This window comes from Ciconia boyciana, chromosome 3, assembly GCF_034638445.1.
Source record: "Ciconia boyciana chromosome 3, ASM3463844v1, whole genome shotgun sequence".
NCBI classification, from domain to species: Eukaryota; Metazoa; Chordata; class Aves; order Ciconiiformes; family Ciconiidae; genus Ciconia; species Ciconia boyciana.
The window spans coordinates 127,428,078-127,452,852 of record NC_132936.1 but is presented as its reverse complement, the minus strand read 5'-3'; the positions used below and the strand labels follow the sequence as shown (position 1 = coordinate 127,452,852).

Below are 24,775 nucleotides of genomic sequence, written 5' to 3'. Positions count from 1 at the left end.
ATATACATTACACATGACAGAGTTTGTCTGGAAGTTGAACATTTTTTCAATATTAGCCCGTGCAGAACCGGACATTTGCTGCAACCAAGAGTTTTAAACATCCCAAGGCCAACAGTCTCCAACAGTCAGGAGTGTCGATTGGCTTCGGTCAAGAAAAAGCTAACTATAAAAAGAGTTTAGAAGAGAATGAACTTTGCTCAACCTGCAAATGGAGATAGGCAAGGCAGGCACAGAGCCAAAACAACCATCGGAGTGACTTTCTGGAAGGTCAAGGCTCAGTAAGCTCTCTTCTACGGAAAGCATTAAATGAGTAAATAATTATGATAGACAATATTTGGCAGATCATTAACTTAGCAATATACTCAGAAGTATATACTTCTGACAGAAACAAAGAGAATTGTTTAAATATTTATGCAGCCATGTTTTCAGGAGAGTTCTACACAAAATTCTAAAACCTACTTTTTTCCAATTTTGTGTGCTAAATCCACAGTGGGCTTCACAACTATTTCAAAGAGAGATGGGATTTTCTTATAGTCTCCTGAAGGATCTTGATAATTTTCTATATCAGACTCAGAAAACGGGTATTGCTCTGGCGGGGTTGGCAGAAGTCCAACACCTGGTGGTGGCTTAGGGAGAGGAACTATGCCACGCTTTCTGAGTTCCTCCAGTTCTTTCTCATCTTCATTTTGTGGTTCCTCCTCAGTATTCAAAACCTAGAATGAAGCAATGTAACAAACAATTCATTAATTTTGCAGTACGTGCAATTCAGTTTAGTCTTGCACTTTCCATTTAAGTATAATTACCTGCTACAATACTACTATATATTGCCACCAAACTCAGATGAATTATAAATCTATTATTACTTGTTCTGCAGGATTCACAGCCAGGAAGAAAACTACTTCTGTAGCCAGGAAAGGACAATTTCACGCAAGTCCATTTCCTTCAAACAGTAATTTTAAGCGACAGGAATTGAAGGACTTATTCTAAGATTCATAATGTTTCTAGTGTTAAATTCAGGCCACTTTTCTGTTAAGGCCTGTTGTACAGTAACTGGAGAGAGACACGAATATCCTACTTAACACAAAGGTCAAGATTTCATGAATCATTCAGAGGAGGCACCTCATTCCTTTCTCCACCCTGAGAGCCGAAGTCAGTCAGATGGTATCTAACTTCTAGGCAGGTAAAGGCAGGTAACATTAAAGCCACACTTCTTGTTACAGAGTACACGAAGATTTCCACAGAAAGGGACACAAAAGAAAGTTCATGGGCAGAAACCTGAGGTGTGAAAATAAACAAGTCTGATATGGCTAAAAAAGAAGTGAATAACTGATGGCAAGGGGAATTCCTGGTACTGAAACTGGGCACAGACTTACTGTGCTAAAGAGCAACAGGGAAGCTTAACAGCATTACTGTTTAGCACCACACTGCCCGAGAATCCTACGGAAGTTTCTAGCAACCTCCCCCCCATTCTTTCTAGCAACAAACCTTGTGTTTACAGACTACGAATTGCTCACCTTATCCAACAGCTCTTTTGTTTCTGCAGTCAGGGGAGCATGAGAAAATTTGCACTTATCTCCTTGGTAGCATTTTGCTCCTGTATGGTAGAACTTGCAAGGGAATTCATGTAAGCAATGTATTAAGGATTCCTAACAAAAGCTGATTTCTAGTTTGCACTCTTTGGCAAGTTTATGAAATTCAGCTGTCAACTGTCCTTCAATTATTCACCAGCACTTAATCTTTCCAAAGCAGTATCTTAAGAATTTTGAAAGCTAATAACCAACTTACCTCCTAGTTCCACTTAACATTCTACTAATAATTACATTACTGTGGCCTTAACGTTATTTTTGACTTGATTCTAAAATTGTGATTAAAAAGATGAAGGTCTCAATTCCAGAATAAAACACAAGTCCTTTACAACAAACAAGAACAGATCAGGGGTTTAAAAGTATGTGGACAAATGCATCTAACTTCAACGGGTTTTATCTTTTAAAACATTAAAAATCCTTAAAACCGAAAACAAACCAATACTTTTATATGTATTTTCTCCTAAGTATTTGAGCAGAAAAAGAATCTTCGTGTAGTAAATCTACATAGTCTTTGGTACAGTCTCTGAAGAAAAGAAATAGCTACCCTTCAAGATCACTTACATCAATTAAGAGTAAATACAAACTTTCAGTTTAATTCAAGTATTTTTTTTAAAGGATATTGTGCAAATAAATGCAGTTCTCTCCTTTGGTGCAGTAACCCTGTATGTAGAACTTGCAGATTTCCTTCTTCTTTTCAATCTCTGCATCATGATCAAATTTACACTGCTCTCCCTATAAATAAATTAAAAAAAAAAAACCAAGAAAAAACATTATCAATCTGAATTGCTGAGTAATTCCGTTTCATAATTAAAGAAAAACATCCTCCTTAGCTGAATTTAAACTTTTTATCTTTACTAACACAGAACTGCATTATAAGCATGTCCCTAAAAACTGTGAACAGGGGGGCCTGGCCATAGAGAGTCAGGAATTCCTGAATCGGGATTCAATCAGGAATACACGCAGTGGTCACAGAAAACAAGCTGGCCTTACAGTACCAGTTCTCTTCTCTGTCTCCACCTAGCAATTTGCATTAAAAAGGCATTTAAATGAACACTTTACTGAAATTCTTTTCCATATAAACAATTACGCGCTTGATCAGAAAACCTGATTTTGAGAGAACTTAAAAAAAGACCAACAAGCAAAGTATTAAGACTCTTCCATGTACGAAAAACAGAGTCCAAATAATATCAAGTTTATATCAACCATATCATGTTACACATTAGGATTACTTTGCTGGAGAGGTTTTTTTGCATACTTTTTGTATTTATTTTCATGAAAAATACACTAAGTGTTCTGTCAGCCACTGGTTTTAAAACTGAAGGTGGCAGCAAATGCTCATCTTACTGAGCATGGCATACTAAAATATATAAAGGCAGCAACAAATGCATTGTTTTCAATTCCCCCCTGGTTTGGGAAAAAACCATACTAATTTTCACCCTTACTTTGACCATTTCAAAAAGAAACAGAAAACATTCTATCTCTAAATACACAGAGGAACCAAATATAAATGACGCACTCACTTATTCGAGAAGCATGCAGTTTTTCTTAAGTGTGTTTTATAACTGACTGAACTAGTCTCACATCAGAGGATTCAATTCCACAGCAGCATAAGCTTCAAAATGAAGCAATAGCAATTTTTTTTATGTAATAAGAGACTGTCTTGCTAGGGCTTTTGCTTGCCAGCTGACTGCTCTGAATAGCATTCTCTTCTTTCTGCTGCCTTCCACTTGCTGGCTGAAGGAAGATGATTCTTTGGTAGGGGAACTATTACTACAACCCCACTTTTTACTTTGGAGAGAGAAATAATTTAGCATAATTAAGCAATTCCTTCAATGTTTCAAAATTAGCAGTAGCACATAAAAGAGAGATAATCTAATACATTCAGAAATCACTGCCTATTTACAGATTCCGTACTTGTAAGATTTGTATATTTACATATGATACATTGTCAGTGTAAGTTTATGATACTATAACAGATGTTTTTACTGTATATACTAAGAGCAAACACAATCATTTTTAATAGAATTTGTAATAATTCATAATGTGTAACAGAAGGGGATATTTTCCCACAAGTACTTCTGTTGGCATTCATCTATAAACATGCAAAACATTAGAAATCAAAACACTGAGTTTCAACATACAAGTTTCGTTTGCATCAGCTGAAGTAAAAAAGAACAGAGCATCGTCTCCCCTTCCTCACACCAAAGATGACGACCGACAGAGACAGTGCATAATTACCTTAATACATCTCCCTTCAAGGAAATATTTACAAATTTGTTTGCCTTTGTGTTCCACTGTATGCTGATTTATGAACTCCTGACTCATATTAACCCATTTCTTCACTGGTTTGCCGTCCTGTAAGAAAAATGAACATCCTACTGATGCTTACTTATTAAGCACAGTTGCAAAAATATTAGAGCATACTTGGTGCACTAGTTACCCCAAAATGTGATTAACTACACCATGATTTAAGTTCTTAGAATTATTATACCCACAGCTCAAAGTAAAGGTAAATACACATACTTTTTCTTAGCTGCTTTGATACAGAGTCTTTTTTTATAAATGCAACCAAGTCAGAAACTTCTTACAATATAGCAGACACAAATAACTTCACTGAATGGACAGAGAATCTCACACTTCATCTGACAATGCTGGAAAGCAGGGCTGACTCCTGGGCACCCACTAAGTCAGTGCCAACCACCCTCTGATCAAGGGCACCTCTGCAGACAGCCAGGAGTTGAGCAATCACCCAGGCTTCCAGACCACCACCTTAGCCACAAGGCTATACTTTGCCAATCCTTCCCCTCTACGTGCTTCTCACATGATTGTTATCTCCGGATTATCTATCTTCTTTTTTCTCCCACTAGGAGAAAAATAACCTGTTTGCTTATACCATGAGGCAAAGCAGAGAGGAAGCACAATTCAATCATGACCTAACACGTAAGAATTATTACGTACCTGGGGAGGCAAATAATTGTTCCCTCTTATGATTTGATTCCCATGTGGCATCTGCACTTGAGATAAACTAAAGAAACTGCAGTAAACTCATCTAACTAGAGAGTCTGGGTCAGGTGTTGAGGGGGCCTGGCAGAGCTAGTGAAGTCATGGAAGTCGATGGCCTTTAATGAACTGCTGTCTATGACACTGCAACAGAGGGCAGAAACAAATGTCGTCTTTGCAGTGCTAGGTGGTGGCCTACTGATCTGGTGATAGAGGGAAACAGGCTCTTCCCATTTCTCAAGTTCACAAAAATGAGCAGGGATCTGACTGCTGAGTGGGAACTTCTGAAACAGAATGGACGTGGTTCTCCACAGTCATCACACTGCATCATGAGCACACACGAGCAGCAGTACATACAAAATGTCCGGTCTCATTTTGCTCGGCAGATTAAGCAATGTCACAAAACATTAACACTAAGAATGATTTGTGGATTTTGTTGACATTGAGAAGCAGAAATCTGTGAGCTAGAAATGCCAGTCCTGGATCAGTCAAGATCCATTTTCTACTCTGAACACATTAAATCCAGAGAAATTTCAGCTGCTTCAGACAAAGCAGCTTTGAATCTAATACCCGATCCTCTTCAAGGCTAACGCAAATATCACATAAACACAATGCTCCAAGTCTCTGTGGGAGCACTGCAAACCAGCAACCGCCCCACACCGCAAAGCACTTGAAACAACGGCCCAAGGAAGGTTGAAACGCTCCCACCGCGTCCCCGAGAATCCCAGGGATGCCGCTGTGCGGCTTGGAAGTCTCGGCAGTTACCCCACCACACCGCACAGCTCAGCATCTGTGCCGCAGAATTCATTATTTTGCTGTAGCCAGGAGCCCAGCTTTTTCTTTTCTGCCTCCCAGCCCTGCTGGGACCTGCCTGCAGCTGCCTCCTCGCCTCCACCCTTCCCCACGGCTTGGGAGACAGCGCTGGAGGACAGGGCATGCTCTACAGCAACAGGAAGGAGGAGTCCTAGAAATGAGGCATCATCCTAACAGATCAAACAGCTGCCCTTTTCCCTACCACATGCAGGGCAGGGAAAGGAAAATCTGATCGGGACCACCCAGGAGCCCCAGAGAGTTAGGCCAGCTGGAGCACACAGAGAAAAATTAACATGGCTGAATTACACATCACCACATTAGCAAGAAGCCAGCCATGTGCATTCTGGAGTGCAGGAGGGAGGAGAACCACAGACATTTTAGTTGCAGTATGCAGACTTAAATATGATTTGGCTTAAATAATGTATTTCAGCCATGGATGGATTTGATCCATTAATCATCGATTTTGTATTTTTTTCATTTAAATTAAGACTGGAGTGAGAAATCTACAAATACCGTGGCAATACTGAACACTATGTTTCTCTAATTCCTGTGCAAAGAATTACTAAATGAAAGCCAAGGTCACATGTATTTCCATTTCCACAGTCACAGCTATGGAAAGAGAAGGAGAATTCTTCATGATTCAGATGGAAACTGGAAAAAGCTGTCCATTTTCTTTGCTGAAAAATCTGAGGTGAACGGGTAGTAGCAAAACATCTTTTTTCAGCTACAGTTAACATTGAAGTTCATGCATCATTCAAAACCAAAGGTCATAAACCACTTTCTGCCAGTTTTTCTTACTTCCAAGAAAAACAAGAAAATTATGTATTAGCTTAAGTTATAATTCATACATCAAGTGTTGGAAAATTCTAGTAATTTTCTAGGTAAGAGAAAAAAGTTTAAAGATACGTATTTTTAAATACTCTTCGTTAAAGCAAAGCATCCAGGCATTTGAAACTACTACATTAGCAATTCAGCTTTAATTCCACGTACCTCATGAAAGCCATCAGATCCTTTATTGCCCCCTCTTCCCCTTCCACGATCTTTACGCTTCAGCTTCTTTTGCATTCCACGCCCTCGACCAATATTGTAATTATTACCTCTTTGAGAAATACCTGAAAAACAGCAGTGACCTCTTTAAATGACCTCAGAAAGTAAAGAAAAATGGTTAGCTAGTGACATCGAATACAGACAAATCTAACAAACTAAATATCTACCTTTTTGCAGTCTGAATTCCTAAATACTATCTTGAATCACGAGTTGGCAAGTACAACTACACCAGCCAATTGTAATTCTGTGCAACTGCCTGCTCTTTGAAAAGTGCTTCAAATCAATAGCAGACTGACAAACTGAATATAAAATTAATCTTGTTCAAAGGAGCGTCTCACAATTAGAAGTGCAGACATTATTTCTAACCAGGCCAAATACCTGAAAAATTTTGTGCCATTTGGTCACTTTCTGAACACAGAACTAACCAGTACAACTGGCATCCAGGGGTGTCTGTGTGTGTGTGTGTTTCATTGTCACAACATGCAAGAAACCTGAGATTGTAAGCTAAGAAATATGACAGAAGAATTGAATATAAAAATGTTTAATGGTAACTGTTTGGAAGCCTCAAGACAGTAATTATCCAGCCAGCAGCATGCCAGAAGTCATGGTCTCAACTAAAACCACAGAGACAGAGTATCTGCTTTCTCATCAATTTAAAACCAAAGCAAACCAGTTAGAAAGTTCTGCGGACATCACACCCGCTTCAGGTGGCAGCCACCCTGCGACATCAAGGCTGATTCCAGTGAAAACGCCTTGACTTCATCTCAGATGACTTGCAGACAGAGATTTTGAAGCAGTATTGCCAAGCAGCACATGAAGAGCCATTTTTGTCTCAGCTAAAAAGATTCTGCCAATCTTCTGCCACTTTATTTTATTGTGAACCAAACCAGAACACAATCAATCTTCACTGTAGTAAATGAAAAGACAGCTTACTACCTTTGTGTAACACACAGTATCTTCCCAAGAACTAGTAAGGTATTCATACTGTCATTACAAAACCCTGCTCGAATTCTGCCTGGGAGACAAACTGTTAGCCATGATTAAGGGGAGAAAATTTTGCAAACTGAATCAACAATTTCTGAAATGAGAACTTGATCTCATAGAAACAGGGATGAGAACAAGTTAAGCATTTCTAGATGGTAGATCAGGCTCTCTCTGTCAATGGTATACACGGTCTCTGTTGCCTGACCTTCCACACCCCGCAGCAGCATGCGGTAATTTAAGACAACTGGGGAGTCAGAAGTCCCTTCATAATACGGAGGCCAGAGACGTAAGCTGGCTCAATGAATTGCATTACAATAGTAAGGAAATGATGAGACACCCAATGAAAGGTGCAAACAAGAATGCTTGCATAACTAGGTTTATACAAGTAAGGCACGAAATAAGGGCAGCAGGACTCTTTCAGGAATATGCTGCTTAGGAGGAATACTTCTTCACCAGCATTTGTATCAGCCCAGCTTTGAATGCAAGAAAAGTTGTGAAAAGAAAAGTAAAAGGATACTAGCATACTTGTGGGGCATACTAATAAAAGTATTCAGGCATCTATTAAAATTTCTAGGTACTTAAGGGGGGGAGCTAAATTAGGTTTTGGAATTGACATATTTACATTCCTCCCCTCAATCAAGTCCCATTTCAGACTTCCATAAACTATCACCAGAAAGTCACTTTACAGCCCTATTTCTTACTCAAGCAGTTACACAACGAAGATCTTGGCTTTTTAATAGGATTTTATTTCTTTATTTACTACATATACACTACCCAACACTTGATCTTTTTCTTCAATATATGCACCAGTGCGACCACATGCTATTATTCCTTCACGATGAACAGCATTATCACTTACTGATGGGAGACTGCAAGCTCATAGGAAAGCCACCACTGGCGGCTTTCTTCATTCAGCTCTCAAGACAAACATCCTGAAATGACGGATGATACAACTGCTGCCACCATCCACTACTACAGTTAACAATTCAAATTATCTTACCTTTCTGGATCCCTTTCATCCCCTGTTTTTTCACTGGTTCTTTCGGGAATGGAGGTCCTAAATCAGTACTGGAGGTCTCTTTAGCTTGCCTGTATTGTTTAAGCTGATCAGCAAAATCTTCATCTTTTTCTTCCTCATTATAATTACCAAAGTTTTCATCACTGTAATGACTATAGTCGTCATACTCCTTACTTTTTACATTTTTTTTATGTTGCATTTTCTGTGAACTCATGTAATTTCCTGATACGTGTCCATGCTGTATGAAAGGGATTGATTGCATTGTTCAGAAGCAACTCAATATTTCAAAAAACACCCCTCCAAACTGCTCTACAAAAACAATTGTTTTCACCGTTTTACTGTCATGCTGTCTACCAGACTTGCACAAACAAGCATTAATAATAAAGAGTAAAAATCAGTTATTCAGTAAAAATTAGTACTTTTGATTCTGAATGCATCAAAATAGGAAAAAGGACAAAGAACAACAGCATCAGCATCTACACTCCAGAAAACTTTTCAGTGGGGTTGACAAAGCATTTTAACGTATGCAGTTCTAAGTGTTCTAAGTGCTACTTAGATGAACTATGATTAAAATAATTTTTTTCCATTCATGATCTCCATATCTGGACGAACCTGGACACAGATGAAACAACCTGTCCTGTCTGTCAGTCAGGATGAAATACTGCTTATCGCCACTCCTAAGCCAGCACTGTCCCTTCTCCCATTTCTGCAGACAGCATCTTCAGTCTGTTAATAGCTGGCTTAGAGGTTTCTGGAATGGTTTCAGGCTAAAAGGAAAGTCTCCTCTCCTCTGAAGTACCAGTTTCATCAAGCCCCTAGCTGCTCTACCTCAGCTTTAGAGAACAGCATTCTCTTTCACCCAGTGGTCTCAGGAGGGCTATCGAGCTGCACAGACTGAGAAAAGCCAGGACAAACTGAACTATCAGAAAGCAGAATCAACTCCAGATATTTAAAGGTGGCTTTTCAAGAGCTGTTTCCTCTTAGTACCACCTAAATCCAATGCAGGCAGTAATAAAGATATCCTAATTGTTGCCTGATGGAGGAAAAAATAATATCAGGCTTGTTTACACCACCTACATTCATGCCACAGATAATGCTTTACATTTGGAGATCTACCCAAGGAGATGAGAACTAGATGTGTTTCCTGAAATCTGTGAGAATGGCACTGCGATCAAGTCAGCTTTCAAAAACCGCATCATTTACATACACATTTTTTAAATTGCGCCTAAATAAAGACATGAGAAATCAGTTTAAAAAAATACTACCTGACTGAATGAAGAATCATAATCTCTGTATGAGGAGCTGCTACTCTTTTTATGTGGTCTTTCGGTACGCTCAATATCAGAGTCATGGCTGTAGTCTGAACTGTCGTCACTGGAAGGAGAGTTATGCTGAAAAAAAGAAGAAAATAGCGCTCTCAAAGGCTGTTATATAATTCCTTAACTTGTCTGCTGCATATGAACTCAAAGGAAGCATTAGCCCAATAAATAAAAGTATTTTCTTATCTCTCACAAACCTCTGCTTCAGGGGGAAGCTAAAGAAAGCACACTCTTTGATGACCCACTCTTTTTATCAGAGAAAGAGGTCTGATCCAACAAGGCTTCCAAATGTAGGAATTGAGGGCCATGTGGTTTCTCTGGGTTATATCAGCTTCCTACAGGTCTCTCTGAGCCCCGCTTCTTTGCGACACAGCAGGGATTCTGCTGGAAGGCTAACAAATCTGGGAGATGGCTAGAAACTTGCATATGACCGTAGAAATGATTAGCATCCTGTCATTTTCTGCAGGGAGGAATCTCAGCGTTACTTCATTACAAGTGTTTTATTTAGATGTATTGTTTTGCAGAAAATTTAGAGGGGAAACCATACGAGAATACTATATTTCTGTGATTTTTAGAAAAGGACCATCGGGTTTAATTTTCTAGGTTAAAATTTTGTGAATCTCTTGCATATAATTTACTAAAAAAAAAAAAATCTATTAGAAACATTATCTTAAAGAACTTAACTGAAGAATTCACTTAACTAGCCTGAAATATTTTCTTTCCATAAATATGATCATTAGCACAAAAAGTGAAATTGATAAATTTAAATTTTGCCTCTTATCCTAAAAAACTCTCACTCGCTATGGTTCAGCTACCATTATCACTGTCAGTGGCCAGTGCTTAACTTACACTGCTGCTTAAGATTTAAACAATTTAAGAAGTGGTTTAACACTTTGGCCTTTCACGTCAGAACTACCACAACCACTGACAATAGCAGAGAGTAAAATGCTCGTAAATGTCGGTATTTTGTAAACTGCTATTAAAAGAAATATTGAAATAAATAAGCATCTGATGAAGATGTATATCACAACATAGCTACACTCGCAATCTGATTTTGTACTTCTTTTAAATATAAACAGATGAAACCCAAGTTTATGAAAATGCATTTAGGCAAAGCTAAAAAGCAAGCTTCCAAACTATCATTTGAAATGTGCTATGGCTGGATTATTTAATGATTTACTGTCTCTTGCCCCACATAAACTGTGACTGAAATGTGTGAATATGCACCTCCATGTGTCAAAAGTCTATTTAAACAAATTCTTTAATACTGAAGTGCATTGGTAAGACAGGAATCCCCAAACTTGCCCTCAGAAACCAAAGATTGCCTAAATAGTAGTAAAACCATTTTAGTTTTCTTCTCTAATTCCATAGGTTCTTGTCTAAACCTGGAAACCTGGAATTAAAATAAGCACCTCCAATATTTTGGTTTGCATTTCCTAACCTTATGCTTATCCCGTCTCCTCCTTTTTGATTTTTTCTTTTCTTTTTCTTTTTTGCGTTTCTTCCGTGATTTTCTATGTCCTTTTTCATTTTTCTGTTTATCATCACCTTTTGTACCATGTTCTTTCACATCTTCATATGCTGCATCATCTATTTCACCATCTTCTAGCTCTCCATCTTCTCTGTAGGAGGAAAAATATCGACACAATAAAATTACATGTTATTATTCATCTCATCTGTCCAACAGCACAGTAAAAGCAAACGCACCCAGTATTTCTTTCCACCGGTTACATTTTTATACAGGTGCATATACTTTTTAATACATGTAACACCCCAAGAACTACTAGGATTTTAGAATTTTCTTTTATAGTTCAAGAAAAATGGAATGCAAACCATTAAATGGCATTGAATTGTACCATAAAATTAAGTTTAAAAACTATGTATTTTTTTCCTTCTCAGAACAAAGGTCTTCTCTTCTTACATAGTTTTCTCCAACCTAGATAAAAAAACCTGCTTCAATATATAGCACTCGGTTGCCCTTAAACACTTTTCAAACTGAAGAGGTAGTTTAACCATTTCTAGAAATACTTCTACTACAATGCTATTACATGCCTTTATGGTGCTGTATTTGCAGAACAGATGTGATCAAAATTAAAGGCAATTAAAACTCTCGGAAAACCATATAGTTAAAGAGTAGCAATAATGAAAAAAAGTAGTTGGGCACTGCAGGAAAAACAATGCATAGTAATACAAACACATTTCCTTCAACACACCGGCTCCTGGAACTAAAGATGGGTCTGTAGTTGCTAAGGTATAATGGCCAAAGTCATGAGCAAGTCAAAAAAGGAGAATTAATTTAGCACTTAAGTGGACTCTTCAAAATAAATTAGTAGTAGTAGTTGACAAGAAAGGAGTAGTTAACATTTGAATTTTATTTGCTAGAATCTAACAACTGACAGAAAGCAGACATCTGATTATGCTATTTCTCTAAGCTACCCAGGGTTGTTTTTTTCTTTTCAAAATTTGTAATATTGACATGTGTAGGGGGTTGCTTCATACATCAAGAAATACTGTAAATGGAACAATAGGCATGTGAATGTAACTTCTGCATATGAATGTGACTGTCTCAAAAAACTTCAAATTGGAGTAACATCAAAGGATGATTAAAAATAAAAATAACACAAAATCTAACACAGTGCTTGTAGACTAATTTAAACAGAAGGGCTTGCACTTATCTCCATCAGTAGGGAAAAAAAGTTTCTATGATTATGTAAGACTTTATTTAAAGTTTTGTCTACTGACCCAAATAATAACAGCCCTGAAAATATTTTGCAATGAAAGAAACATTTCGACAAAACACCAGCTAACCTATTTCTCATCCCTATTTCAGACATACTGCTGAAGCAATCTCAACTCCCCTTCTACTATTTGGTATTTGCTGGGTTTTGGTTGTGGAAGACTTTACTGCTTTTAAACATTCATAATTGGCTCTATATAATCATTTCTACGTTACCACTGCTTCAGGAATTCAGTCTTTGCAGGCATCGCAGAACCTTACAGAAACTCAGTCCTGAATTTTTACATGGAGATTGCTTGAAAATGCCATCAGTCCTATGGCGTCTGAAACCCTCACTCTAGGAATGTACCCGATTCAGCAGATGGCGGGGGCAGCAAGGAGAGAAGCCTGTAGATACTAGAAAACTATATTTAAAAAAACAAAAAAACCCACAAAACAAAACAAACAAAAAAAACCAACCTAAACCAAGACCAAACTAGTGCTGGGGGCAGTAGAAGGTATTAGGACAGAAGTAGTAATTAGGCTATATTAAATTGCCTTACAATTTGTCCACCTCAGTCCTGTATTCACAATGTATTAGCTAACCTGATGATCAACTCCGTCTACTTCAAGGGACTGCAAAGAGTAGGAAGGGGGAAGAACTCACCAAGAAGCAAAAGACCTGAGTCTCCACAGTAAAAAAACAGTGGTTAAGAAGTTAGAAGCAACCCAAAGTTCTGACTTTCTGTAAGAGGAGTAAATGGATATGCCAGGGAGAAAAAAAGGGGAGAAGTGACTGCAGTATTGTCACCTCGTATGTCCTGCAGCTTCTTAGAACTAAATGCTCTTAGCAACCACAATGCAAAAAAGAAAAAAAAAAAACAAAACCAAACAAAAAAAACCACCAGCAAGATATGATCATAGATCACTAACCAGCCAAAAAATGGAAGAAAAAAACCCCCATGTTCAGATTATCGACTTGCATAAAGGCTTTGGAGAAAAACTAAGGAAATCAATCATTTTCAAGGTACCACCTCTTCACCTTTTAATTCTCAACTATTGCTGGGATCCTACAGCGTATCTACAGCAACTGCGACACTTTCCTATCACCTTGTGGCAGCCCACTGCAACACGTAAAGACAAGCTATATACATCCCAGCCTCATGAAGATGCTTCGCTGTATTACATGATCGAGAAGGCGACTCAAAGAACATTTCTAAGCAATGCACAAGGGCAGCTAGCCTATCTAGCGATTGAAAAAAATACTCTGGAATATGGGAGAAAATAAACTTCTAGACAAGTGTCGAAGATAGTTTTGTTTTGCTAAGTAGCATGAAGTAGCAGGACTGAAAAGAAGGAAAGTTCATAAGAAGCTTTCAAATGTCAAAATATTACAAAGTGAGCATAAAAAATCAGATTTAATCTGATTAGAAGATTCTGCTGCAGAAGGTGTCATTTAAAGACATATTCATATTGACGGGCAGTAAAAGAAAGTTCACGGCAGGCAGTGAGTGAACTTTTAGGACTTACTGCCACAGGCACTTGTTGAAGCAAACAGCAGCAGCTGCAGAAAGGGACCGGACAAAGTCACAGAAAACAAGCCCATTAAAGGCATGGCTGTTCCTTCCAACACACCAAATACAACCATGGATGCTAGGAAAACAAAAGGGAACTTAGAAAGAAGGTAAGAAAAACTGCTCAACTGCTATGTCTTAAGTTTAGCTACACTGCAAATGCAATTATCACTGGTTTTGCTAATGGCCTTAAACATTTACTTGGACACATTTTGAAACGGACATTATCTTTTAGTGCAAATATAAAACAATAGGAAGCTATGAAGTCAAAATTAGCTTTTGAACAAGCAATGGAAATTAATAATAATAAAGGTATGCCCACTACCAAGTGGGCACCAAACGAAGTAGAGAGGCAGCTTCAGAACCCATTTTTATGAGATTTTTACAAGGTGCTCGCTGAGATCAGCTCATACACAATCCTTACGCTGCCTCGCAAAGGAGAACGTAACACCAAGATATTCCCATACTTAAGAAGAGATAAAGGATCTTCAGAATATGCATCCCAAGCATAAAATAAATCCTGTCTTCAAACACCAGTGTCCATTATCTCCAGCATTCCCTGACAAATTCTGAAGTACATCATATAATATCCCACGAAAGCATTTGCCACATCTTTCCAGGAGATACTTGATTAATGAAGTGTGCCTAATGAAACTGAAACACAAATATTTCTGAAAACACCTGCAGCTATTAGAAAAAACAGTATTTCATATTTTAACAAAGTGAGCTAAACTTACTCTCTCAAGGGTGTCTACTCAATTAAAATATCCTCTTAAGTAAAATGCCTACTGAAAACGCTCGCTGGGAAATAAGGTATTTACCAGTTCCTTTGGGAACTGCCGTCATATATTTACACTTCGGGGATACATCCAGGACTTGAATAACTTTCTAGGTAAAACAATCGGGCAGAACCTCAGTAATACTATCCTCTGGATTGCATTTCAGAGGTAAGATTACAAAAGTCCTCTAATCCCCAAATGCCTAAATTCTTTCCACAACATCCTACAATTTTCCAAGCATTGACTTCAAGAATGTAAAAAAGAAAAACAACAAAAACCAAAAAGAAAAACCAAAACAAAAAAAAACCCGACCAGATAAATATAATTTGAAAAGCTAATGGTCAAAAATGTACCATTTCTGGGAAATAATTTAATTATTATTCAGAGACAGTTTAAAGGAAGTGATAGGGGAGAAACCACCTTCCGTTTTATAGGCATTTTTTTCCCATTTAAAATCCAAACTGGAGCTGTACGCCAGAAAGTGAGTGCAAAACCTACCCCTTTTAGAAGTTCACTTCCTAATTTTATTCCACAGACTTGGCTATAGCAAGCAGCTTTGGGAAGGGCTTTCAGTGATGTGAACCAAGGCTACCTCCTTTTTCACTATGAGTAATAAAAGTCAAACAAACAGATGTGGTCTGGAAAAAACACAACTAGCAGATGATTTTCTAGGAAATGGGTCCGAGTCTTCGGTTGCTTTCCCTTTGGCAGTATCTACACCAAACAAATCACAACACTGACCTAACAAGAGACAATATGAACTTCTGTTTTGCAAAGTACAGCTTCTTGCTTACAAAGTATCTTAGTATGCTTCTGTTAGTGCTGGAAATGCCCAACACACAAACACCAACATTTGCTTGATCTAGAAAAGCAAGGAAGTATAATTTTGTTGTCTTTTTCAAGGTTCACTTCTCTTTCACCTACCCTACCCCACAAAACAATACACCACAAAAACAACCTTTGCTGAATAATGCCAACAAGCTGTGGGGGGAACAGTTGACGATGCCTACACAACGCATACCTCAGGAGTCAGAAAGACAGCCTCTGCGCTGAAGGAACAAACACTGGCAATTTTTAAGTTCTGCCATGTGTTATTTTCTTGGATTCCATACTTGTATTTGCAAAGGCTGAACTAAATCTGATGCATCTTCAGATTAACAGCATTAACAGAAGTTAATCCCTGACCTATTACAGCGCAGACCTGCAGTATAAATTTCTGCCACAGAAAAAACAGCAAAAGAGGTTCCTCACCTAGCTAGCATTACCAAGCCCTTCCCATCCTAGTGCATTTAAAGTCCTTTTAGAAGAGAAACAAAGGCAACTTCATTAAATGCCCAGTTTAAGTTGCTCAGGGGTGTCTGGCTACCCTGCCTGACCTACTGGAACTCCTTCATCAAGAGCCCTGGATGACTTGAATGATTAAAACAAGTTGCCATATGGTACTACTCTTTCGTCATAAACCACGAGACAGCAAATGCAATCTTGCAATCCAGAACACAGGAGATGCAAAAGTAATTAACATCACCTAGACTCCACAAGCTAAACAAATCCTAAACTAAACAAAAGGCAGCATGCTAGCCATGCTCTTTCCTATGAGCCCCTGTACAAGGACTAGACACCAAAAAAATTTGGTTCATCTCCAAATCCGAGAGAGAGAACCAAAACCGCTGATGGATCATCACTCCCTCTTCCACAATCTCCAGATACTTGGAGCTTGATGGATATGTGAAAGCAAAACCATAAAGCGTTTCCACTGTCCCAAGTGAATTTCTGGAGCATCTCCAAAATGGATTAGAAAGGCACAGAAGCCAAATTATTTTTCAGGGAGAATCAGTCTGGTGAAATCACTGAAAGAGCAGTTATGCAACTATTTGGTTAGGAAAAATAGAAATTCACACATAAAGTAACTCACCATCACTCTAGGGTTAACAGTTTAATTTCTGACATCCAAGCTCGGCTTTAACTTAGCTTTCTTGCCCTTAGTCCAAGTCATTTTTAAAAACAGGATTATTTATGTTCAAAGAAGATTTACAACTCAAGCTCCCTAAGTCCGAGATACAAAAACAAGATGCCTTTTCCTCAGTGCACTGAAGATCGTAGCTCTGAAATATTTCAAGAAAACTGAAAGGGTTTTCCCTGTGGGACTGTTTTTCCAATCTTCCTAACAGAAGAACTTAGCGTACCTGCAGATACAGCAGGTGCTACATGAGAATCATACTTCTGTACGTTTTAAGAACTTACATGAACGAAATCATACGACCAAAATGTGAATCTCTATCATCAAGCATTACTTTCTGTTAAGTCCATTTTTGGTAGGTTTGCTTCACAGGTGAGGAAAGGTCTCATTTTAAAATACTTACATTTTGTTTTACAATATGATGCTTTTGACTTCATTTATTAGAATAAGCCTTAAAGAGAATATAAATAGCCAAGAGCTTCTGAAAGCATTACCAAGAGTAGGAAAAGTATATAGCAGATAAAAATTAAAGGCTGCAAACATCTCCCTTTTACTTCTTGTACACAGAGATTTGCTGTAGAGAAAGGACACGGTAACAAGAATGCAAACATTATACACAAGCAGAACTCTAACGCATTAAGTAATTATTTTTAAGAAGCTACTAATTCCTGGTGATAACTGAATATTACTGTCCAAAAATAAAATCAAATCTGTTTCTTCCTAAAGTGAGTGCATGGTTAAACCTTGACCTCTTTGTTCTGTGATTAGTTCTAGAAGAGATGGTTATCAGAAAACATTCAGGATGTCCAAAAACTCATCTTCTCATATAGAAGCAGTACGTTAACAGCCCTTAATTTACAGGGGCTGCTAACAGCATCATACACCTGTTCTGCTGACCTCTGAATATCAGTGATAAGGACATATAATGCAGGGGAGAAAGCTTAAACTGATGGGAAACTACCTGAGTGTTTTTGACATCAGTCAAGACTCATTTAGTGAAAAAGCCTTACACCCCTCCCAGATATTTCTTCTCCTTAATTTCCTTTGGGCAAGTTTTCCTTAGTATCCCAAACTAGATTTCGCCCTCAGCCCCTCTATTCTAGCTCCTCATACACTCCTGCTGCTTCAAATAACCCTCCTGCACATATTTTCCACACCCAATGCATCTAGAAAAACATGGTGCTATGCAGCACTCGTGACTGCACAGACATACACAGCTATCACTTCTCATCATTACATTCTTACTTTCTGTCCTGTTCACTACCACGCAACAAACCCGCAATACTCTCGCAGGTAAGATTTTGTTTTTATAAAATTATGAAGAGCACAATAACTCAGATGCAGTTTGATGACATGAAAATTACACGTCTAAAGTAAGACTTCAGAGGGTTAAAATTCACGAAACAAGTTTGTCCTAGCACGCTGCTACACTACAGAATTTATTAACGAATAAGGAAAAGAAGTACAAACCTACAAGGTGTTGTTGCAGTTAACACAACAAGCCAGTGTCTAACTAAAACTGGCACTGGCTTCTTTGACAATCTTATGCAGGTCACTTAATGGCATTTTTCAGCTGCCCATTAAGTTCTGACCACTCTGCAAATGTGAAGTCATTTTAATCTACAGCCAGGCAGCAAAATTGCATCATGAAAAGTTACAGACCAGATTGCTTGGGTTTTTTAACCTCTCTTTTGCTTTTATCCCCAGGGCTGGCTTTAACAGATACTGTGTTCCCATAAAATGGGGGAAAAGAAGTGCGAAAGACAGCAGTGAGGCAGGCCAAAAAATAACTTCCTGTGGTGGTACTGGAGGCCAACAGGCAACTTCTGGAAAGCCCACCTTCTCACCCTGCCGCCTAACCATCTCCAGTCTCTGGGGTTTAATTCCGTAGAAGAAATTACAGACATTCACAGAGGCCACCTCTTCCTCCCCAGCAGGATGAGGAGTAGCAGCTATGTAAGCCAGCTGCGTTTTTGCCACTCCTGCAATGTTTGCTGGACGGCAAGTAAGCCTTGTCTGCCCACAGGGCATATTTGGGAGTGATTATCTCTTCACTTCCTAGTTTCCTAATGTCAAAGCAAGTTTTGAAATCATGCTCGAAAACAATAAATCGCTACAAGGCTGCATTCAGTGATCACAAATGACTTCAATTTAACATGAACACATTCTTTGGTGATTAACTATTACTGAAAAAAAAGCTCTAAAAACAGCTATAAGTAAACATTTTCAAAGAAAATTATGCACATGTGGACAGAGGGCATTAAAGCACCAGGTAGAATAAAAGAAATGCATTTGAGTCGTCAAGTTTAACTAAAGATGGATAGAAGCCTTATGGCAAGGGAAACTGGGAGAGCAGTCAGGCTGGACAATAGCAGCTGCGGATTAGAGATCTTTAGCCCTTCTGCTCCACAAATGCTTCCCTGATCTGTAACGCCATGGTGCCTCACGGAGCTGAGGAGCCATGCGGATCGAGACAAGACACGGGCAAAGCCACTTGCAGTATCATGTTGACCAAAGCAGTAATGGAGAAAACGTACAGCTAAGGTATATAATACAGATTTCAATTTGCTGTTACTCATCTTGGTTACAACCCAGCACTTGCATTTTTCCCTTTACTTGCCACCGGCTGTAATTTAGCAGAGCAGGTCTCCATTACGGTGAACCAGACAGACCTGTTAGAGCAGCAGAGTGTAAATCATGCTCGCCGAGGACGGGAGTGCAAAACTGGTACACTGAAAGGGAGCAGGCAATTCCTAAGACAGCTGGAAGAGGAAACCGGGAAAATAAAATAAAAACGAAGGGGTGGCTGGGTGGAACCTCTATTCACCTGGCTCATCTGGACTTACACCAGGCACAGGTAGCTGGCGAAGGAAAGGGTTTGGAAGAGCAGCACCACAGCTAGAAGCGGGCAGACTGGCATAATCAAACACTTCAGCTATGCTTCATAAAACTCAAATCAGTTTATCTTGAATAAGAAAGTGACTGTACCAACTTCCTTTTAAACTGTAAAAAGTATATCAAACAGGTAATGAAAAGTGTACAAGGAGGATTAGTATGGTTCTGGGGAAAAGGAACCTGAAATGCAACAGACAAGCCCAGCTTTGAAGTGGCATTTCCAAACATCCTCTGCAAAAATCAGGACAATTTTCTGAAGAAACTTTGCACAGGCCACTCGGGTGTCTGTCAGAAAGCTGCCTCTAATGTAGAATTTCCTTTATTGTACTGTGAGCACGTAAAAAGGGGCCTGATACTGACACTTGCAATGCAACTCATAAGACCATGCTGGCTGCAGAAGCATTACTTGCACCTCTGTGATCTGTGAGTTAGCATCTCTATGTTCAGACCTATCATTAGATCACTACTATTTTTACAGCAGATAATGGCATAAGAAATCTCCAAGTCTGGAGATTAAATTACAGTAAAGCAGAGAAAGTCAACAGAAAGTATCAGTACCAACCTACCATTTTAGATTTAAAAAATAAATGAACTCCGAAATATTTTCTAAAGTTCCTGGCAATTATAAATCTGGCACCGATTTCAAATGCAGAACCAACTGTAGCAAACAAGTCCTTCTCATGCCTGTAATAGCTCACTATTAGTCAGAAAAATCAAAGTCTACAGAAGTCTGCATAGATCATAGAATCGTTTAGGTGGGAAAAGAGCTTTAAGATCATCGAGCCCACCACTACACCATGTCCCTAAGCACCTCATCCAAACGGCTTTTAAATACCTCCAGGGATGGTGACTCAACCCCTTCCCTGGGCAGCCTGGTCCAGTGCTTGACAACCCTTTCGGTGAAGAAATTTTTCCTAATATCCAGTCTAAACCTCCCCTGGAGCAACTTGAGGCCATTTCCTCTCGTCCTATGGCTTGTTACTTGGGAGAAGAGACCAACCCCACCTCACTACAACCTCCTTTCAGGCAGTTGTAGAGAGCGATGAGGTCTCCCCTCAGCCCCCTTTTCTCCAGTCTAAACAACCCCAGATCCCTCAGCTGCTCCTCATCAGACTTCTGCTCTAGACCCTTCCCCAGCTTTGTTGCCCTTCTCTGGACACGCTCCAGCATGAGGACTGAATTATTTTACGTTTGTGACAAGTGTTTTGTTCTTCTCTTAAGCACGTACATTCATCTACAGCATGGTGTAGCAGGTTGGGCAATGCCTACAAAATAGAGTTTAAGAGAAACATGAAGCACCCAGTCCTGCAGATGATGGTAACAGCAATCACAAACTATCGCAAGTAATCAGAGCTCAATGACCTCCGAAGAGAGCGATAATTTGCACATTTGTGTATTTATTTGCTGTAGCTGTGTTTGCCTGCACCCTGCCTCGGACTTCTTTCTTACCCTATCAAAGATTACCTACATAACAAGCAATCCTTAATAAAACCTAACCTCACAGGAAAAACTTTTTAAAAGACACTTGTTATCTGCCTGTATAGAAAGTCTCAAATACTTCATCAAAGAGAACGTCTCCACAACGAGTTAACTAAAAATATTTAAAGAATGAGAAACCTTCCTCACTTAATCAGGTGCCCCATCTCTAAACCAAGAAAACAAAGACTTTGGATTAAAACAATCTTCCAACTTAGAACAGTCAAAGTGTGGACAGACAACGTTTTTTACTATTTTCTACTGCTCAAAAACACTAACCAACTTCTTTGTAATTCTACAGATCAGTTCAAAACCAAACTAAACGTTAACAGAAATGCTATTAATTTATGCTACACAAATTGATCTAATCTGTAAAATTATTTCAGCAGCTTCCTATTATGGGCTGTACCTACAGTAAACTAGTCCTACTGAGCTACTAATGCAGTAAAAAATTGATTGCAAGATAAAACGTTTTGAAACGAGACGTGTTAATTTTAAAATACCAAACTAGTATTACAGTGAGACTGCAACTCAACGTAACTCAGCATACTCGGCGTATCAGGTACTTGCATCCCTCCTCTTGAACTTACAACTGGCTTTTCAACTGACTACAACGGAGACTGGACAAAACCAATTCAGTACTAAAAATCGTTCGTAGTTAAAGCTGTGCTGCCCCTCCCCTTGGCGAGTCAGCCATGTTTTCTGCGGAACAGGAAAGACCCCGTTTCTCTTTAGGCCTTCCCAGTCACCAGCTGGTAGGGAAATCTTTATAAACTTCAGAAAGTTAAAATATTACATTTTGACAGGATTACATTTGCAGTCCTAATATAATACAAAACTTGTATTTGGGGCTCTAGGTGTATTAAGAATACACTTTACTACACGTCTCAGATCAGAGGGGAGCAGAAGTTTTAGCAAAGCCTTGTTTACAAAAAGTATTATTTAACAGGTAAATGTGTTTATTGTTAGAGTCTTCTGCTCTCCTGAAATGAAAACGTTATAAAGCAATGTTTATAAATTAACCTGTATTAAAAGTACATTAGACTATTACGTAGTACTTATTTATTCTATTTCGTAATTTACCAGTGTAACAACAGGCGTACTGGTGAGAACAGCTGGTTAGAGGAACTCTACTTGTCAACATCGCATGAGTAACTCCAAGTTAGAAAAACTATGCTTCCAGCAGAACAGTGGGTAACTTGGGCTTGTCCTCAAGGAGGACTTTAAAACACGAAGTATTTTCAATCCCTGAAACAGTAAAAAGTCACAGACTTACTAACTCCAGGAACTCTAAAACACTTTGTCTGCTACTGCTGCACAGTTTTAATAGTTATGCCCTGTCTTCCAGCAATCCCAGTGGATTACTAGGTGGCTTTTTACACAGCACTCTTTTTGGAACATACAGCATGACACAACTTACGCTATTTCACAATTAAAAGCAGGAAGGTGAAAACAAGAATCAGCAGCTCTGGGGTCTGCCCTGAACCTGTTACTAAATCACAGTACGATTTTTGGACCAGTCAGTCAGCTCCTGCGGCCCTCCACTTCCCAATTTGTAACACAGAATTAGTAACTCTTTCTCCAGCGAGGGAACGGTTATGTTCGCTCACCAGCCCTTTGTTTTTTTCCTCTCCAGTGTTTTTCAGTCCTCTGAAGCAAGTACCAAGCACGGTTGTGGAGCTGTGTGGGGAGGACAGACTGAAGCCCAGCTGTCAAAAACCAGCATTTTTAACTCCTGCAGTTGTGTCACAAATGCTCTGAGTAGATGTAGACTGAAAGACTGGTAGCTGTCACCCTGGCACAGTATTTTTGGAACTAGTTAGGAAGGCCAGGGCTGCCTGGAGAAAGGATTTGAATTTCCAGCAGCTGCAGGAGAGAAAGGGAGGGAGGAACAGAGGTCCTTTCACCAGGAACAGGACTCTGGTTTTCTGCGCATGGGGATTGAGAGGTGGCAAAGATAACGTCAGTCAGACCTTAATCTGCATAAAAAAAGATCCAGTTAAATGTGTAAGGTGTAATCTGGCAAGAAAATGACGTTAAATATGGATCTAGTGAGAGATTCTTGTATGAACAAAAACAACAACCAAAAAAAAAAAAAAAAGAAAAACAACTCAAAGCACCCTTTCCTACCTGACTAGCAGCGCCAGGGCAAGGGAGAAAAAGAACAATGGTGACATTCAACAGACACCCGCTGGAAAGTGCAATTTATGGAAAGAAATGGAAAACAGTCCCCCTTCCCAGCCAGAATAAATAAATGAAGATGTAAAATGCATGCATTCGAAAAAATAAAACCCTACTAATAATGCACTTCTAATTCAGTGACACCCCCCCTCCCCTCCTTGCATTCCCCCACCACCACCCAAGTCCTCACCCCGGTCTTCCAGCCTGAAGGTGACCTGCCCCCACAAAAACATCGTTAACCCCCTAGGCACATTAACACACAGCATCATCATCATCATCATTATCAGCATCATCATCACCCCACTAGTATCACCATTATGAGAAGCGGAGAGAGAGAAGAATGTTACTCGACCTTTCGTCCCCTGCATGTTGCCTGTCAGAGTCGGGCATGTTTGGGTCAAGAACTGGGTTTGGGGGTTTGGAGAACAGGCTTTCAAAGGCCATTGTGCTGGCTGTGGTGTGGTGAGGAGGAGGGAGGTGGAGGAAGGCAGGACACTGCCGCTGCCCGTGGTGCGGAGGGAGGAGGAGGAGGTGGCGGCGGCGGCGGCGCGCACAGCCGCTCTGGGGGCGGCTCGGTGAGGAGGAGGGTCGGGTCCCTCAGTGAGGAGAGATGATGAAGGTTTCACTCACGGTTACTTAGTGAGACACTAACGGGCACTCAGTGCAGGGCGAGGCTGCACAGGCTGAGCCCGGCCGCCCCGCGCGGGCAGGAGGAGGAGGAGGCAGCAGCGGCGGCGGCTCGGAGGAGCAGGCCCGGGGCACAGGAGAACGAGAGGACACACACACGGGGGAAGGGAGGTGCTGGTGGCCGGAGATGGCTGCCCTAATTCTTCCTTACAAACATGGCGCCCGCTCGAGGCACTCTCACAAAATGGCGGCAGCGGCGGCGGCGGCGGCAGCGGCGGCGGAGGAGAACGGCGGCAGCGGCGGCAGCGACCCCCGGCGCTTGCCCCCAGCTCGCTCAGCGGCCGCGGCCCGCACGCGCCGCCGCCACCACTGCGTCTTCCGCGCCCGTCGGGGCCGCGATGGCGTCGCCTCGCGCTGGCCGCCGCCGCCGCCGCCCGCCAACACGCTCCTCCTCCGCCGCCGCCGCCGCCCCGCCCCCCGCCCGCCGCCGTTGGCTGGCGGCGCCCCGCGTCACCGCGCCGGCCAGGCCGCCCATTGGCAGCGCCGCGCCGCCCGTCACGCCGCCCGTGACGTCGCGCGAGCGCGGCGGGGCCCCGCCCTTCCCCCGCCGCCCCGCGAGGGCGACGTGTGCGCGCGCGCGCCTGCGCGCGCACACGTCGCCCTCGCGGGGCGGCGGGGAGGGCGGGGCCCCGCCTCGCCGCGTGCGGGCTGGCGTCACGTGCGCGCCCCGGCGGCCGTTATGGCGGCCCGCTAATGGCGGCCGCCGCCCGTTATGGCCCTTCCGGGCCGCTCCCCTCCCCCCC

General features: G+C 40.6%; 1 protein-coding gene across 2 annotated transcripts in view; it reads right to left on the bottom strand.

Moving 5' to 3' along the window:
- The window catches only part of ZC3H6 (zinc finger CCCH-type containing 6), a 29,999-nt gene extending 5,574 nt beyond the window's left edge, over positions 1-24,425 (bottom strand). The window contains exons 1-9 of one of the 2 annotated variants that reach the window (XM_072857619.1): positions 23,698-24,425; positions 11,209-11,389; positions 9,714-9,839; positions 8,431-8,686; positions 6,390-6,511; positions 3,825-3,941; positions 2,207-2,318; positions 1,515-1,624; positions 460-713 (exon numbers count right to left, since the gene is read on the bottom strand). In XM_072857619.1, the coding sequence (XP_072713720.1) occupies positions 460-713; positions 1,515-1,624; positions 2,207-2,318; positions 3,825-3,941; positions 6,390-6,511; positions 8,431-8,686; positions 9,714-9,839; positions 11,209-11,389; positions 23,698-23,789 (1,370 nt within the window). In that variant the 5' untranslated portion in view covers positions 23,790-24,425. Of the gene's footprint in view, positions 1-459; positions 714-1,514; positions 1,625-2,206; positions 2,319-3,824; positions 3,942-6,389; positions 6,512-8,430; positions 8,687-9,713; positions 9,841-11,208; positions 11,390-23,697 lie in introns of those variants that run through there. The other variant, XM_072857620.1, reaches the window with a different exon arrangement.
- Between the last annotated feature and the right edge of the window lie 350 nt (positions 24,426-24,775).